This window comes from Anser brachyrhynchus (assembly GCF_964034855.1).
Source record: "Anser brachyrhynchus genome assembly, chromosome: 7".
In the NCBI taxonomy this organism is placed as follows: Eukaryota; Metazoa; Chordata; class Aves; order Anseriformes; family Anatidae; genus Anser; species Anser brachyrhynchus.
In genome coordinates, this window is record NC_137701.1 from 495079 (window position 1) to 508886 (window position 13808).

A 13808-nucleotide genomic window follows, 5' to 3' on the forward strand; every position below is an offset into this window, starting at 1 on the left:
TCTGCTCGCTGTTCTGCAGGCAAAGTCTTCTCTCTCATCCCCTGCAAGTTAAGTTTAGTTCAAGACTTAGCTGAATATGTACAGCATACACAAAGTACCAACAACCACTTCATGTGGTTTTTTTGTGGTTTTTATTTTATTTATTTATTTTTAATTTTATAGCACTGAATACACCTCACCTACTTAACGTTGTTCCGTAATTCAGCATTGTGGGTACAGTTCAGTTAAATTTTGGGGCTAAAGTAAGCATCACTGCTTCACTCAGCATTGAGGACAAACTGATAGAACACTAAATCAAATTTGTCAAATCCTCTAACAAAGAAAGTAATTATTTTAAACAAAATGACAAAAATTGTGTGTGTGGGGGGGAGAGTTTTCATCAAAACTTGTGTTTACCAGCCCCGTAAAAGGGACATACTTTTCTGTTTTCTATCATTTATCAACAAACAAGAAAAAAAAAAACTCTACCCCCCTAAAAACTAAGCAGTTGCTGCTACATTCATTTTAGAACTTTACCAAATGGAGATTGTGCTGGCTAAACAATACAGAGATTGAAAGAGTTAAAAGCAATAAGCAACCAGTATTACTGACCACTTTGATTTCCAGCCTAAGAAGCCCATACACTTAACACGTGGTCATTTGTACACTCAGACTGATACTGGAAACACAGATGTTTTCGCAGAAAGAGATGCCCATTTAATTTTATGGAAAATTTATTAGACTCCATCTACTCCAAAGCAATCAAAACCGATAACTCAGCACATTGTCAGAACTCTCACTTGGAGCACATAGCTCACCTGGAATAGTTTACACAGAACACGGGCATGTTTCATCAGTGACAGCTTTGTGTACATGAGAATATAAAAGGAAAACATTTCTGTCTTTTAATATTCTTTCACTGACAACAGGATGACTCAATAGCACATCATGACATCGTGAAAACAACCACAAGACACTGAGTGTTCCAAAAACAGAATTAAATCCATAAAAGCTCAATCTATTTCACAATGGTTCCCACTGCCTTAAAGCTCGCCTCAAACATACTATCAGTACTTTTTGCAAAGATAGGATAACAATTGGTTTGAGAAACATTCCAAGACTGGAAAAAAAAAACAGGCACATAAAGACTCAAAAATGTACTCACTTGGTACTTTGTGTCTCCTCTCTGGCAAATTTTGCTGGACTGAGTAGTTGAAGTCGGTGATGGTTCAGAATACCGCGTATAACGCATCGGCTGACGGTTTACTGTTGGTGTCACAAGTCTCTTAACAGGTGGAGGCTGGAATGCATTCTGGGATTCCAGCTTTGAAAGGGAAACAGCAATCAATTTATCCTTACGTCCACCCAAATTAATTCCAATATTTATTGATGAAAACAAATTACAGAACTATAAACCTCCCCCCATCGGTCTTGGCACTCAGTGAATACAATTTGAAAATTCTGAAGACCGTTCAACTTGTAGAGGGAAATCACCAGAAAACCAGTAACAAAATCCATAAAGCTATATATAAGTAGCCAAAGTCTGACTGAATTCCATTTCAAAATTTGGCAGTTAGCTTCATAGACAAAATAATTCATGCTACCATAATTAAAATAACCCATGTTCCTAGAATATGCTCCTATCTTTTCCTCTGCCCACACTGTGATTTTTTTTTTTAGTAGCTTAATTCATTAATTTAACATTCGAAGTGTTAAGCAACTAATTATACAGGCTTCTGGGCTTCACATTCCCTACATTTTCCCTCTTCAAAGTTACACAAACAATAGAACACACTCAAAAAAAAAACAACTTGTCAATCTTACAATAATCTCATTCATTAAAATATGATCCAATGCTTTACATGTGCATTAGATGCACTTCAAGTAGTGGGTTTGACTTCCCTTTTCAAAGCATTTTCACAGACCAGAGTTAATTTTTAACACAGACCACTGCGTGTTCTGCAAAACTGACTTAACTGAACTGTCAGACAGAAAACAAACCCTAAAGGCTACAAGATTTACCGATGGCTCCGCCTGCGGTCTTAAGGATCAGAAAATACAGTCTTAGGAAGCATGCTATTGTTCAAATCAATACCAACAGGAAATTGTTTACGCTGCAGCTTTAATTTCACAGTATCTCCCAGCTCTTAGTAATAGGATTCACACTCTCTCTAAAGTATACAAAAATACATCTTTCTAAAAAATATTACATTCAGTTTGAAACCTTGAATAAGACATGTTTTATGTAAGTTCACAAATCTACTTCGAGTGAACGACGGTTCATTGCTGGTTTTAAAGGTAAAAAAGAAAAATATTAATTCCCCCAGTTAGGCATTCAATACACCAAGAGCTATTCTGCCTGGTACAGTTCCTTGAAATAAGAAAAATACCACATCACTGCTACCCACCGCAGAAGTTTAGCCTGAGTGCACAAGTGTTCCGTCAACCGCATGTTCACTTTAGCAGGAAAACAAACGATCATCTCCTCAGCAAATAATTGCTTCTCATTGCGGGCTACCCTTCTCCCGCCACCATTATGAATTCTAGTATTATGAATAGACAATCTATCTCCTTTCACCCACTGACAGCTGCGTGCAACATTCATTTAGTGGCTGACAATTTCAGGCTCTCTGTTGCAAATCTGGCAGATCTTTCTTAATGCCTTATCACAGGTATATTGCTATAATATAACTGAGAATTCACACCAGATTTGGTTTTAGTTATTTGGATAATATTTATGATATACTTCACTTCTCCATGCCCTTGTAATTTGGCAGATGGTGAAAAGATGGTCCAGGAAATCTGAGATGTTTGTAAACTCTGAAGTGATTGTAAACTTAATTATACATCCATCCAATCAAGGAATTAGCACAGAAACTTCTTGAGACACTGTCCCTTTGCTCATTAGAACAGAAGATGAAAAGTTTGCACATCTTGTTATTTCCTTCAGTCACCTGATCTTCAAGTGGTCATTTAAGGGTTTTGCAATTTAATAAGCCCAAGAATACCCCTAACTAAAGTCATCAAAAAAAGATGACTAGTTTTCATTTTTTAAAGAAAATGAAAGGAAATCATGCTTTACCACAGCATTATCACCAGTTCTGTGCTACCTCCAAATAGGAATTTAGGAGCGTTAAGATTTATAGCGTCGAAAAAGAAAAAGAAAAAAAAAACCTCTACCCCCCTAAAAACTAAGCAGTTGCTGCTACATTCATTTTAGAACTTTACCAAATGGAGATTGTGCTGGCTAAACAATACAGAGATTGAAAGAGTTAAAAGCAATAAGCAACCAGTATTACTGTCCACTTTGATTTCCAGCCTAAGAAGCCCATACACTTAACAAGTGGTCATTTGTACACTCAGACTGATACTGGAAACACAGATGTTTTCGCAGAAAGAGATGCCCATTTAATTTTATGGAAAATTTATCAGACTCCAACGATGGTTCATCGCTGGTTTTAAAGGTAAAAATGAAAAATATTAATTCCCCCAGTTAGGCATTTAATACACCAAGAGCTATTGTGCCTGGTACAGTTTTGCAGTTTAATGATACCCCTAACTAAAGTCATCAAAAAAAGATGACTAGTTTTCATTTTTTAAAGAAAATGAAAGGAAATCATGCTTTACCACAGCATTATCGCCAGTTCTGTGCTACCTCCAAATAGGAATTTAGGAGCGTTAAGATTTATAGCGTCGAAAAAGAAAAAGAAAAAAAAAACCTCTACCCCCCTAAAAACTAAGCAGTTGCTGCTACATTCATTTTAGAACTTTACCAAATGGAGATTGTGCTGGCTAAACAATACAGAGATTGAAAGAGTTAAAAGCAATAAGCAACCAGTATTACTGTCCACTTTGATTTCCAGCCTAAGAAGCCCATACACTTAACAAGTGGTCATTTGTACACTCAGACTGATACTGGAAACACAGATGTTTTCGCAGAAAGAGATGCCCATTTAATTTTATGGAAAATTTATCAGACTCCAACGATGGTTCATCGCTGGTTTTAAAGGTAAAAATGAAAAATATTAATTCCCCCAGTTAGGCATTTAATACACCAAGAGCTATTGTGCCTGGTACAGTTTTGCAGTTTAATGATACCCCTAACTAAAGTCATCAAAAAAAGATGACTAGTTTTCATTTTTTAAAGAAAATGAAAGGAAATCATGCTTTACCACAGCATTATCGCCAGTTCTGTGCTACCTCCAAATAGGAATTTAGGAGCGTAAGATTTATAGCGTCGGAAATTAACAATTTTCCTCCTCTTTACTTTGAATGGTGATAAAAAGCACAAAAACTAGTTTTCTGTGCCCGAATGAACACGGAAGTCTGTACAAAGTCTATATGACCACTCAATCAGTATTTTTCTATTTGTGATCATTTCTTCAAGAGAAAACTTGCCTCAACAGGAATTTTAATATGCAGCTTCACCCCAAGTTGGGGGACAAGATAAAACGACTTGGTGTGTTCTAGAGTTGTTGCTCTCAACTTACAAAGATAACATAATTCTTAACCTGAGTAATCTTCACAACCCATCATCTATTGTGGATACATGCCAATATTAACTTGATTTGATGTCTATGTTGTCACTGAGGTTTGAGAAAATTTTTCTAATAGTGATAAAGCATTGAAAAAGTTATCTACCTCAGCTTAAGACATTATTGGTTCTTACCTTTCTTCGTTTGAACTGGAAGTCAGTAATATCCGGTTTATCTATGTCCGGAGGCTAAGGGATAAAACAAAGCATAAATATTAGAGGGCATTTTTTTTTTTCCTGAGAGAGAGGGTTCCCTGCAACAAAAATGTGGGGGTTCATGGTCAACTTACACAACACAGCGGCAAAACAGATGCCATTCTTTTAGCATCCTGTTGAAAAAACAGCGCAATAAATTAAACCGGCCACAACGTAAGGAAGAATAGTTTTATCTTTATGCTTTGATGGCACATTTACTAAGTTTTATAAACACATGAAGCAAAAACAGATTAAAAGAAGTGCTATTTACCAACAAAGGGCTTGACAGCTTCTCCATTGCCTCCAAGATGCGCCGTGCTGAGGTACTTAACGTAGCGCGGGACCGCACAGTTTCTTGTCTAGCTTTCGCTCTCCTTTGTGCCTGAAAAATTAGCATTTTAAGTGTTACAATGGTCAATTCTGAGCTAAAGAGGCATGTATTTTACGTCCCAAGGCTACACTGATGATACAATCAATATATTCTGATGACAGAGAAAAATGCAGTCACTGGGAGTTTAAGCCATAAAGAAGAGAATACATTCGGAGTTTAATGAAGTTTACCTTGGGCCTCAGTGCATCTTGCACGTGCTTGTTGCACGAGCAATAAAAGAACTCCGTACTTGTAAAAGGTCAAGACGGATGATGCTAGGACTGCTAAGGCCTCCGAAGCAGTAATCAGGGAAACAGAACTCAAGAAAAGGCTTGTGGTACAGAAAGCATTTTCAGTAACAACACAGACCTCAGAGTTTCACGATGGTCTAAGTGTACCATCTTAAAATCAGTGTATACAATCATAACCAGGAACTAGTTTTACTTCTCTCTTGCTTCCTCCCTTCCCCCAAGATTAAAGTTGGCTGCAAATCTTTGTCTTAAAAGATAAAGATCTGATTTAAACTGTAACAGATCTAAACATTACACTGAAAAAGTAAACTGTTTATTTGCACCACCCAACTTCAAATATCAGTCAAAAACTTCCTTTGGTGTGACTTTTTTTCTTCCCAGGTTAAACCCCTCATATAACCACACTGTGCTTATCACACGATGTGAAGACAGGAAGCAGACCACGCAGCATGTAAAAACACAAGTGAGACTCACAGAACCACAGAATGGTTAAGGTTGGAAGTGACCTCTAGAGATCGCCTGGTCTACCCCCCCGCTCAAGCAGGGCCACCCCGAGCAGGTTGCCCAGGACCATGTCAAGTCAGCTCTTGAAGACCTCCAAAGAGGGAGACTCCACAGCCTCTCCGGGCAACCTGTGCCAGGGCTCCATCACCCGCACAGTGCAAAAGCATTTCCTGATGCTCAGACAGAGCCTCACGTTTCAGTTTGTGCCTGTTGCCTCTTGACCTGGCACTGGGCACCGCTGAAAACACAATGGCTCTCTATGCTCTTTGCACCATCCATTCAGGTATTTATATACACCAATAAGATCCCCCCTGCACCTCCTCTCCTCCATGCTAAACAGGCCCAGCAGTCCCTGCCTCTCCTCAGAGGAGAGGTGCTCCCAGTCCCTTGATCATCTTGGTGGCCCTTCGCTGGACTCTCTAGTACCTTGCTGTCATTCACAGCAAGCAGCAAGAAGCAAGCTACTCTCTCCTTTAAAAGCCTAGTATTTTGGTTCCTCTTTTTACCATAATGCAGTAATATTGTAAAAAACAAAAATAGCCGACCAAAGAGGGTTCCCAGCTTTGCACCACAAGGTTTCAAGGTTTCCCGTAAGTGAGGTACTTGTACTGCCCTTTTTCCGTTGCACAAATGGACTGTCAGAACAGAGCCAGCAAACCCGCGTTTTCATTTTCTTCAAATTCCTTTTGATTTATCGATAAAAGTCACTTTCATTTAAATACATTCCTACCAAACCTGACTTGACTTTCCTTTTCGATTCAGCTCTAGCTAATCAGAGTTGTCAGCAGTTTTTATTTGCTATTTCCAAGAACACTTGGGGGCAAATAACTCTCTCCAAGAACTATATGAATCGTTCAAAACAGAAAGCATGTTACTGCTTATCTTGAGACTGCATTTAGTCCTGCATGCCTCTGTGTACCAGAAGAACAAAGGATCAGCAAAGTTGATTTTAGATATTTTCAAAGACTGCAGGTTTATACAACATATCCATAGCATGAATGTAGGCATGCTTGGAAAAGAAGATCCACAGATAAATATTAGCCAGGTTTGACTACTACATTTGACTACTAATACTACACTACTTTTGTCATACCCGGTAAGGTTCCGTTCTTCGCTGCCTTGATCTTACAGCTGCACCACCATAGGTCGTCTTTCCGGGGTAAAATGGAGAAAACCCAAGCTGGTTTTGCTTAAAAACAGATGTGCTTCCACGTGCCTACGGAAACACAGTACGATAGGTGGATAGAAAAACAGGTACACATTCAAACTGATTAAAAGAAATACTGTGCAGTACTTACAGGACACAGTCCTCCAAAAGCAGATAAACCGAATGCGGGTTTCTTAGAGCTAGCTGCAGAATGCTGCGAGAGGGAATGAGTTCTTTCAGCTCCTGCGGGCAAGAGCAGTGATGATGAAGTATTTTTTAAAACTGCAACATCTGCCAAAATGACGTATGCTAGATGTAAATGCCTCTCGTACGTACAGAACTTTAACAATAAAGATCACACTAATTCAAGTTCTTCAATACAGAAAAATAAGCATGACTTCAGCTTCCTTAAATAGATCAACTTCACGTACAGACTGAAAACCAAGTATCACCTACAAACTTGAAAACTGTTCACAGAGCTGCAAGTAGTTTTCAGCAATCTTACCAAGTTAATACTGTGCTTCCAATGCAGATATTTTTTTCCTTCAGGCTAAGATAAAAGAGGACCGCATAAACATCAGTGCATTTGTACGGACAAAGCTTTTTTCTGTGTTGGTAAAAGGCTGGAGGCCAGCACAGATCATAATCGCATAGGTTTTAAACCTGGAAGATTCCCCAAAGGCTGCTCTAAGAGTTAACGATCTTCTGCCCATGTATGTTTTACGAAGACACACCAGAAAGTTCTAGTGCACTCAGGTTATATTGCTAAAGCCCAGCAACTCTACTCTACTACTCAGCTGTACAAAAGTTCTCTGGAAAACCTGCTGAGCACACGTCAGTCCCTGTCTATATGGGGGACTAGAAAAAGCTGCAAACCTGCTGTTCGCCCTTTCAGCGAGAAGACCTACGTACCAACCTACATCGACACGATGCTTATTTTTTATTTTAAAATGGTGTGCTTTCCTCAATGAATTTGGCAAAAGACATGAAAGTATTGACAGCTGAAGCCTTCTACCAAGAAAGGTCAAAAAACAGCCTATAGCTTATGTCAGAGTAGTTTCTTTATCTTCTCTTGCTGAAACACAGGAAAACATCTCGTGTTCCTATTTGTCACCTGCACTTATTCACATTTAACCAGCTGTCTGTTAGATATTCTGAGTCACTCTTCCTTCTAGACAATCAGCCTAGTTGTCAAGCTACGGCAAGTCAGCCTGATTTCCTACCGTCCCAGTTCAAAATTTACATATAACCTAGCTGAATGTGTATATTTCAGCATTGACTCTTTCTAACATCAGGGTATCATAAACGTATTCCAAAGCACGCTTCTATTAAAAAGGTGATAGGATTATATACTTCTAAAACACTAAAAATTCAATTTAATTCTCGCATCCAAAGTTGACATTCACCTATTTTATTTACTAAGGTGATGTGGAATATTAAAGAACGCAAGGTACTTCACATTAAAAAAAAAGTCAATTAAACAGAGAACACAAAAATCACCTTCATCAGATGCTCTAGAGGAGGAATCACTGGTTGTTGAGATGTTATCATCGTCTTGTTGAGAGGTAGAATCTTCTATTTCTTTTATCAAGGACAGCCTAGGACTGCCAATGCCAAATACAGAAGATGTCGAGGGCTGACAAGGTGGGACAGGAGAATCCAGCATGGTATAATTCAGACGGCTCCGATGAAGAGAGGGCCTTGTTAACACAACTGGGAAGTTCAGTGCTGATCTACTTGTGGATGGTTCTAGACAAGAACAGGGAGATAATTAGCTTTGCTATAGACAAGCTCACAGAAGCCAAAACCTGTTTCCTATCGACAGCCATGCTATTGCCAAGTTCTAAGCGCAAAAAGAGAGAAGCCAAATTTAACTTCTTCCTCACCCAGATACGGTTGCATCTAACTGTCTGGCTACAACAACAACACTGCTTGCGATACACAGTATTAATGTTGCATCCAGAAGTAGTTAACTATGAGGTTTTACAACACCACATTCTGACCCCGTGCTCAAATGCTCTAACGCTGACTTGGCCGTTCACTAAATCAAACATATATACTCCTTCTCCCATGTACAGCTTGCAATAAGCTTTACAAAATTTGAGATTACACGGTAAATTACAGATAACACTGCAGCTTCCATAATATTGGAACAAAGGTTACATTAATCTGAATACACAACATGAAAATGAACGTTTGCAGTACTTTTTTCCCAAGTTCTTCCATATCAGCTCACGTTAGAGGCAAAACATCATCTCCTACCCATTAACTATTGGGATTTTGACCCAAGGGACAAGGATGTTGACCCAAGTAACCAGACGAGCATTTTTCCCTCTTGAAGCAAAGGGTCTGCAAACAATGCCAGTGGCCTGGAATAGGTGGCCTTGAAGTCTATCTTGCTAAATGAATGGAACTATTCATGGGTATTTTGCCTGATGAAAGCCTACTGTCTCTCCCAGGAATCTGGGCAATTCAAATGACTTTGAGCTACTATCCTCTTGATACTTGAACTGAAGCTTAAACTAGTTAGTTCAATCTTCATAACCACTGCAGTACCACTAATTAGCTCTCCAAACCATGAGCAGATTTTTAGGACAGCACCGTTTGAGATACAGAAAGTTCTTCAGGCGGAAGGCCACCCAATATAGGCTCCAGCACACTGATACCTCAGAACTGAAGAAACACATTGGTTTCAAAATGTAGTAATAATTAAAAAAAAAAATCTTATTCTTAAGCATAGTAAGCGACACCCACGGACAGCAACATAAGCTGCAAAAGGTTCCAGGGTGTCCACCTGCTCCTGATCTCCTGGAGTTAGCAAGCTTGCAGTGCAGCTGTTCTTACTGAAAGCTCCTTTCACGCAGTTACATAGGAAAGCCAACATGTGTTCCTCAGTCACGAAGACCTTCTCTATTCTTTTCTCCAAACTCATTCCCAAGCTACAGCTACACAGAAAGCCATCAATCTCCTTGTTTACAATTAGATGAGATTGGAGGCAAAGATATTTCCTCCTTATTTTTTGATTCTGCCAACAACAGAAGCAACTGACTTTCCACATTATCTATGGTTACCTACGCACGCTCAGACAAAACTTCTTTACTTATTAAAAGCTGACTTCCCCAAAACAGCTAATTTAAGAGAAACTCAAATAAGAATAGATGCAAATTTATACAACAGGACTACAGGAACAGTGAGAGGCACTGGATATAAGACAAATTAATCTTTCATGAGGTAAAGGAGTTGCAAACCTCGTTGCCAACGGTCCAAATACCTTCTCAAAGACACCCCCTCCCCCCGCGTAGACCTTAAAGTTATTGAATATTTTAAGGATAATAATCTCATAAACCACATCCGTGCACAAGTTCCCCAGTTCACCATCAAGTTAACGAGGAACTTTACTAAATTGATCAAAGCCCAAAACAAAAAAAAAACAAAACAAAACAAACAAAGTCGGGACACGAGACGGAATTTTCCTCTGCCATTCTAGCATCTAGTCTTTTGTTTCGAAGACTGCAAAACAAATTAATTTTTTTAATTGCCTTAGGCAATTAGACAGATTTTCATTCCATATCTTTTAAAAGATGGAAAATGCAACCCAGCACACTTGCAAATGACTTATTTTCAGCATTTAGCACCTGGCTAATAGAGTACCTAAAGTTAACTGATGCCTTCCAAGAGCATAAGATGTATGCTTCGTAACTGTGTATACAGTTTAAAGCTAAGACGGTTTCACAAACAGTTGTTTTGACTTTTTTTGGGTTTTTTTCATTCTGTCAAAACCCTCATTCCAATTTCCTTTTGAAATTCAGATTCAAAACTAGAAATCTGTGAATAAATACAGATGGCCAGAATTCCAAATGATTTTTCACATACCTCGTCTACTAATTCCTGCTGGTTCAGGCGTGAAACTCTCATCGATTATGGTATCTTCATCTGAATAATCGTGATGATAGTTTACCGGAGTCTCCTCCTGGTTTGCAGATTCATTTCTGTCTACACACTCCTCCTCACGCTTATTGAAATACTTCTGCAGCCAGGCCGGTACAATATTTTTCACCGTTTCTGTCATTCTGCTAATTATTCCCTGCTTGAAAGAAAAAACACTTGTTTAATTACAGAAACACAGTCAACAGCATATGCTGGGATACCACCTTCCACGGACCTTGAAGACAGATATTATACAGCAAATATTCAGAAGATGACGACGAGGTTGATCCCTGGCATAGGATCGCTACACTTCTGGTAAACCTAAAATTCACCTAAGATTGATTTACAACTACCTATCACTTTCTGCACTTCCAAGTGACCTTGGCAAGGTTCAAAGTTTTGAAACCTCTGCCAAAATTCATCAGCAGGTCGTCAATCTGCAAGGCTATCAGGAAACTCTACGCCTGAACAGCTCCTGACCTACAGACTTGTTCCAGGACTCTTCCTCTTCGCACCCTCCCGTGAAAACCAACTAAACCAGAAGTTCAGCAATTATCTACTGCGACAGTCAGGACCATACTACCCATTAAAATCAGTGAATCTAAATATTTTCAATTTTAGTAATGCTGAATTGCAGTGACTATACGCACAAAAAACAGTTCTGCTCTCAACAGTCAGGCTAACCCAGAAGATGTCCTGCAAGAAACACAGCTATAGCTATAGCACCAGCACCTCCTCTTGCAAGAGCCTTCTAAAGCTGTTGCTGTATTTTGTAGAAGACTGACTCTGCGGCATACATCGGGTACGATCGGAGAATTCCCACCTGACCGAAAGCCCCAGGAACTACGGTTAAATAAAAGATACATTAATATAAATGAATATAATTAATAATAAAAATTAATAATAAAAATTAATATCCAGAAAGCTGACAATCATGAGCTAGGCATCCTGCTAATCATCCCTCCTGCAGGCAGGGGGAAAAAAAAAAGGTAAATTAGATCCAGGACTAGTTCCCAGGAACTTTGAAGCTGCTAACTATACTGTCTACAGTGCCCAGGCACCTTCAGAGCTTAATGGTAAGAGACAGAGGGTTTCGTGGGCTGTAATTACGATCACAAGCACACAAAACACATCTATTTAAGTATTTCTAAGAATCGACTTATCGACTAAAGTTGTAGGGGGAAGGATGAGAAAAACAGCGGGGTAGGGATCAGAACCAGAGGTATAACCTCACAAAATCGCATCGGTCGCTTTCGTGCCTCCCCAACTGCATCACTGAGAGACAATTAACATTAAGCCACAGAACCTTCTGCAGAGTGGACATGATATTGAAAATAAACTGAAATTAATTGACAAATGCTCTAAGCAAGCTATCTGCTCAAAGCTCGTCCTTTTACGTTATGAACATTTGCACGATTCGTCTGGTTACAAAGCTAACTGCTATAATAAATGCACACATGTAACATCTATCAGTTTGTCTATTTATCAAATCATTAAAATTCTTCCCCGATAAGTTACTGTTAATTTGATCTGCGCTGGATGTGCAGCAGCCATTCTCTGTGCAGAATCCCCCAGATATCCCCACGCACGTGTTTGCTCTGGCACACTCTTTAAATAAACCTACTGGAAAACACGCAGAGATAACAGACAATGGAAAAGTTAGAAAACCATCTCCACTGATTATTTTTAATCCACGTGTAAGGTTTATCAGTTAGCTACACAGTGTCGGCACACGCAAGCTATGGCACTTTCAACATTAATGCACTGTTCAAGCCAGAGGTTTCAACGGTTGCTCTGTAAGCGTGGGGAATGTTTGCATTGCCCTTCCAGGCCAGCTTTAGATGGACAAGATTGATTGTCAATATATGGTATAAGGGACTTGGCATTTCTGCAAGTGATAAAAACCTAATTGAGCAGCTATCCATGCGTAGCGCTCCCTTGGTTTTGCATATGATAATCAATCCCCTCAGCTACGTTGCTCATTTAATAGCGGAGAGGTTTTGGCTGAACAAACATGTGCAGAGGGCATCTCCAGAGCATCTCCCTGGGCGTCCTGACATTTCTTAGCAAAGAGCTGCTGGGAGGGATCTCGGCGCGTCCCCCCTCCAGCACGGGGATTTTCACACCCCGAATTGACGGACCGCTTTCACCGTCAACCTGCTGTACCCTACAGCACAAACGAGAAGCAAAGCCTGGCAGGTAACGTTCAGAGAATTGATGATGGGCTGAGGAGGGGTGCAGGGAGCGGGGAAAGCCCTGGGGGTGGCACTGGGGGTCCTGAGGGCAGCGGGCTGGGGGTGAAGGGGAGGGGGAGGAGGGGGGTAATGGGCTGGGTAGAGGGGTAAGGGGGTAAGTAAGGGGCTGAGGGGATAACTGAGGGGGTTAGGAAGGGGCTGAGGGGGTAACTAAGGGGGTAACTAAGCCGTTGAGGGGGTAACTAAGGGGGTAAGGAGGTGGGTAGGGGGTAACTAAGGGGATAAAGGGGCGGGTAAGGTAAGGGGGTAAGTAAGGGGGTAACTAAACGGTTGAGGGGGTAACTAAGGGGGTAACTAAGCCGTTGAGGGGGTAACTAAGGGGGTAACTAAGCGGTCGAGGGGGTAACTAAGGGGGTAAGGAGGTGGGTAGGGGGTAACTAAGGGGATAAAGGGGCGGGTAAGGTAAGGGGGTAAGTAAGGGGGTAACTGGCGGGCTGAGGGGGAAGGGCCCGCTGTGGGGGGGCCGCTCCTCACCCGCTTGCTCCTGGCACAGGGGGGCTTCGCGGCGCCCAAACGGTGGCGCCGCCTCTTCACCTTGCCGCCGGCCGCTCCTCCTCCTCCTCCTCCTCCTCCTCCTCCTCCTCCTGCTCCTCCTCCTCCTGATCGGGCTCCTGGGCTGCCGCCCGGCGCCCCGCCGCCACCGGCC

The 13808-nt window shown here is 40.7% G+C and overlaps 1 protein-coding gene across 2 annotated transcripts; it reads right to left on the bottom strand.

Moving 5' to 3' along the window:
• Positions 1-1521: 1521 nt before the first annotated feature.
• On the bottom strand, positions 1522-13217 carry LOC308198053 (nuclear pore complex protein Nup153-like). Of its 2 annotated transcripts, XM_080599599.1 has the most exons (7): positions 10854-13216; positions 8481-8729; positions 7132-7223; positions 6927-7049; positions 4980-5090; positions 4804-4842; positions 1522-4702 (listed from the first exon to the last, which is right to left on the bottom strand). In XM_080599599.1, exons 1-7 carry the CDS (start codon positions 11047-11049, stop codon positions 4622-4624), a joined length of 891 nt encoding a protein of 296 aa, XP_080455725.1. In that variant the 5' UTR covers positions 11050-13216; the 3' UTR covers positions 1522-4621. The 2 variants fall into 2 exon arrangements, with proteins under 2 accessions (XP_080455725.1, XP_080455726.1); XM_080599600.1 differs by lacking the exon at positions 6927-7049 and having other exon boundaries at positions 10854-13217.
• Positions 13218-13808: the final 591 nt, after the last annotated feature.

Coding starts and splice junctions, on each gene's coding strand:
- LOC308198053 (XM_080599599.1), bottom strand. CDS start 11,049: ATGACAGAAACGGTGAAAAATATTGTACCGGCCTGGCTGCAGAAGTAT. Junction 4,843..4,979: donor AGCTGTCAAGCCCTTTGTTG/GTAAATAGCACT, acceptor TTTTTTCAACAG/GATGCTAAAAGAATGGCATC. Junction 4,703..4,803: donor CTGTTTTGCCGCTGTGTTGT/GTAAGTTGACCA, acceptor TTTATCCCTTAG/CCTCCGGACATAGATAAACC.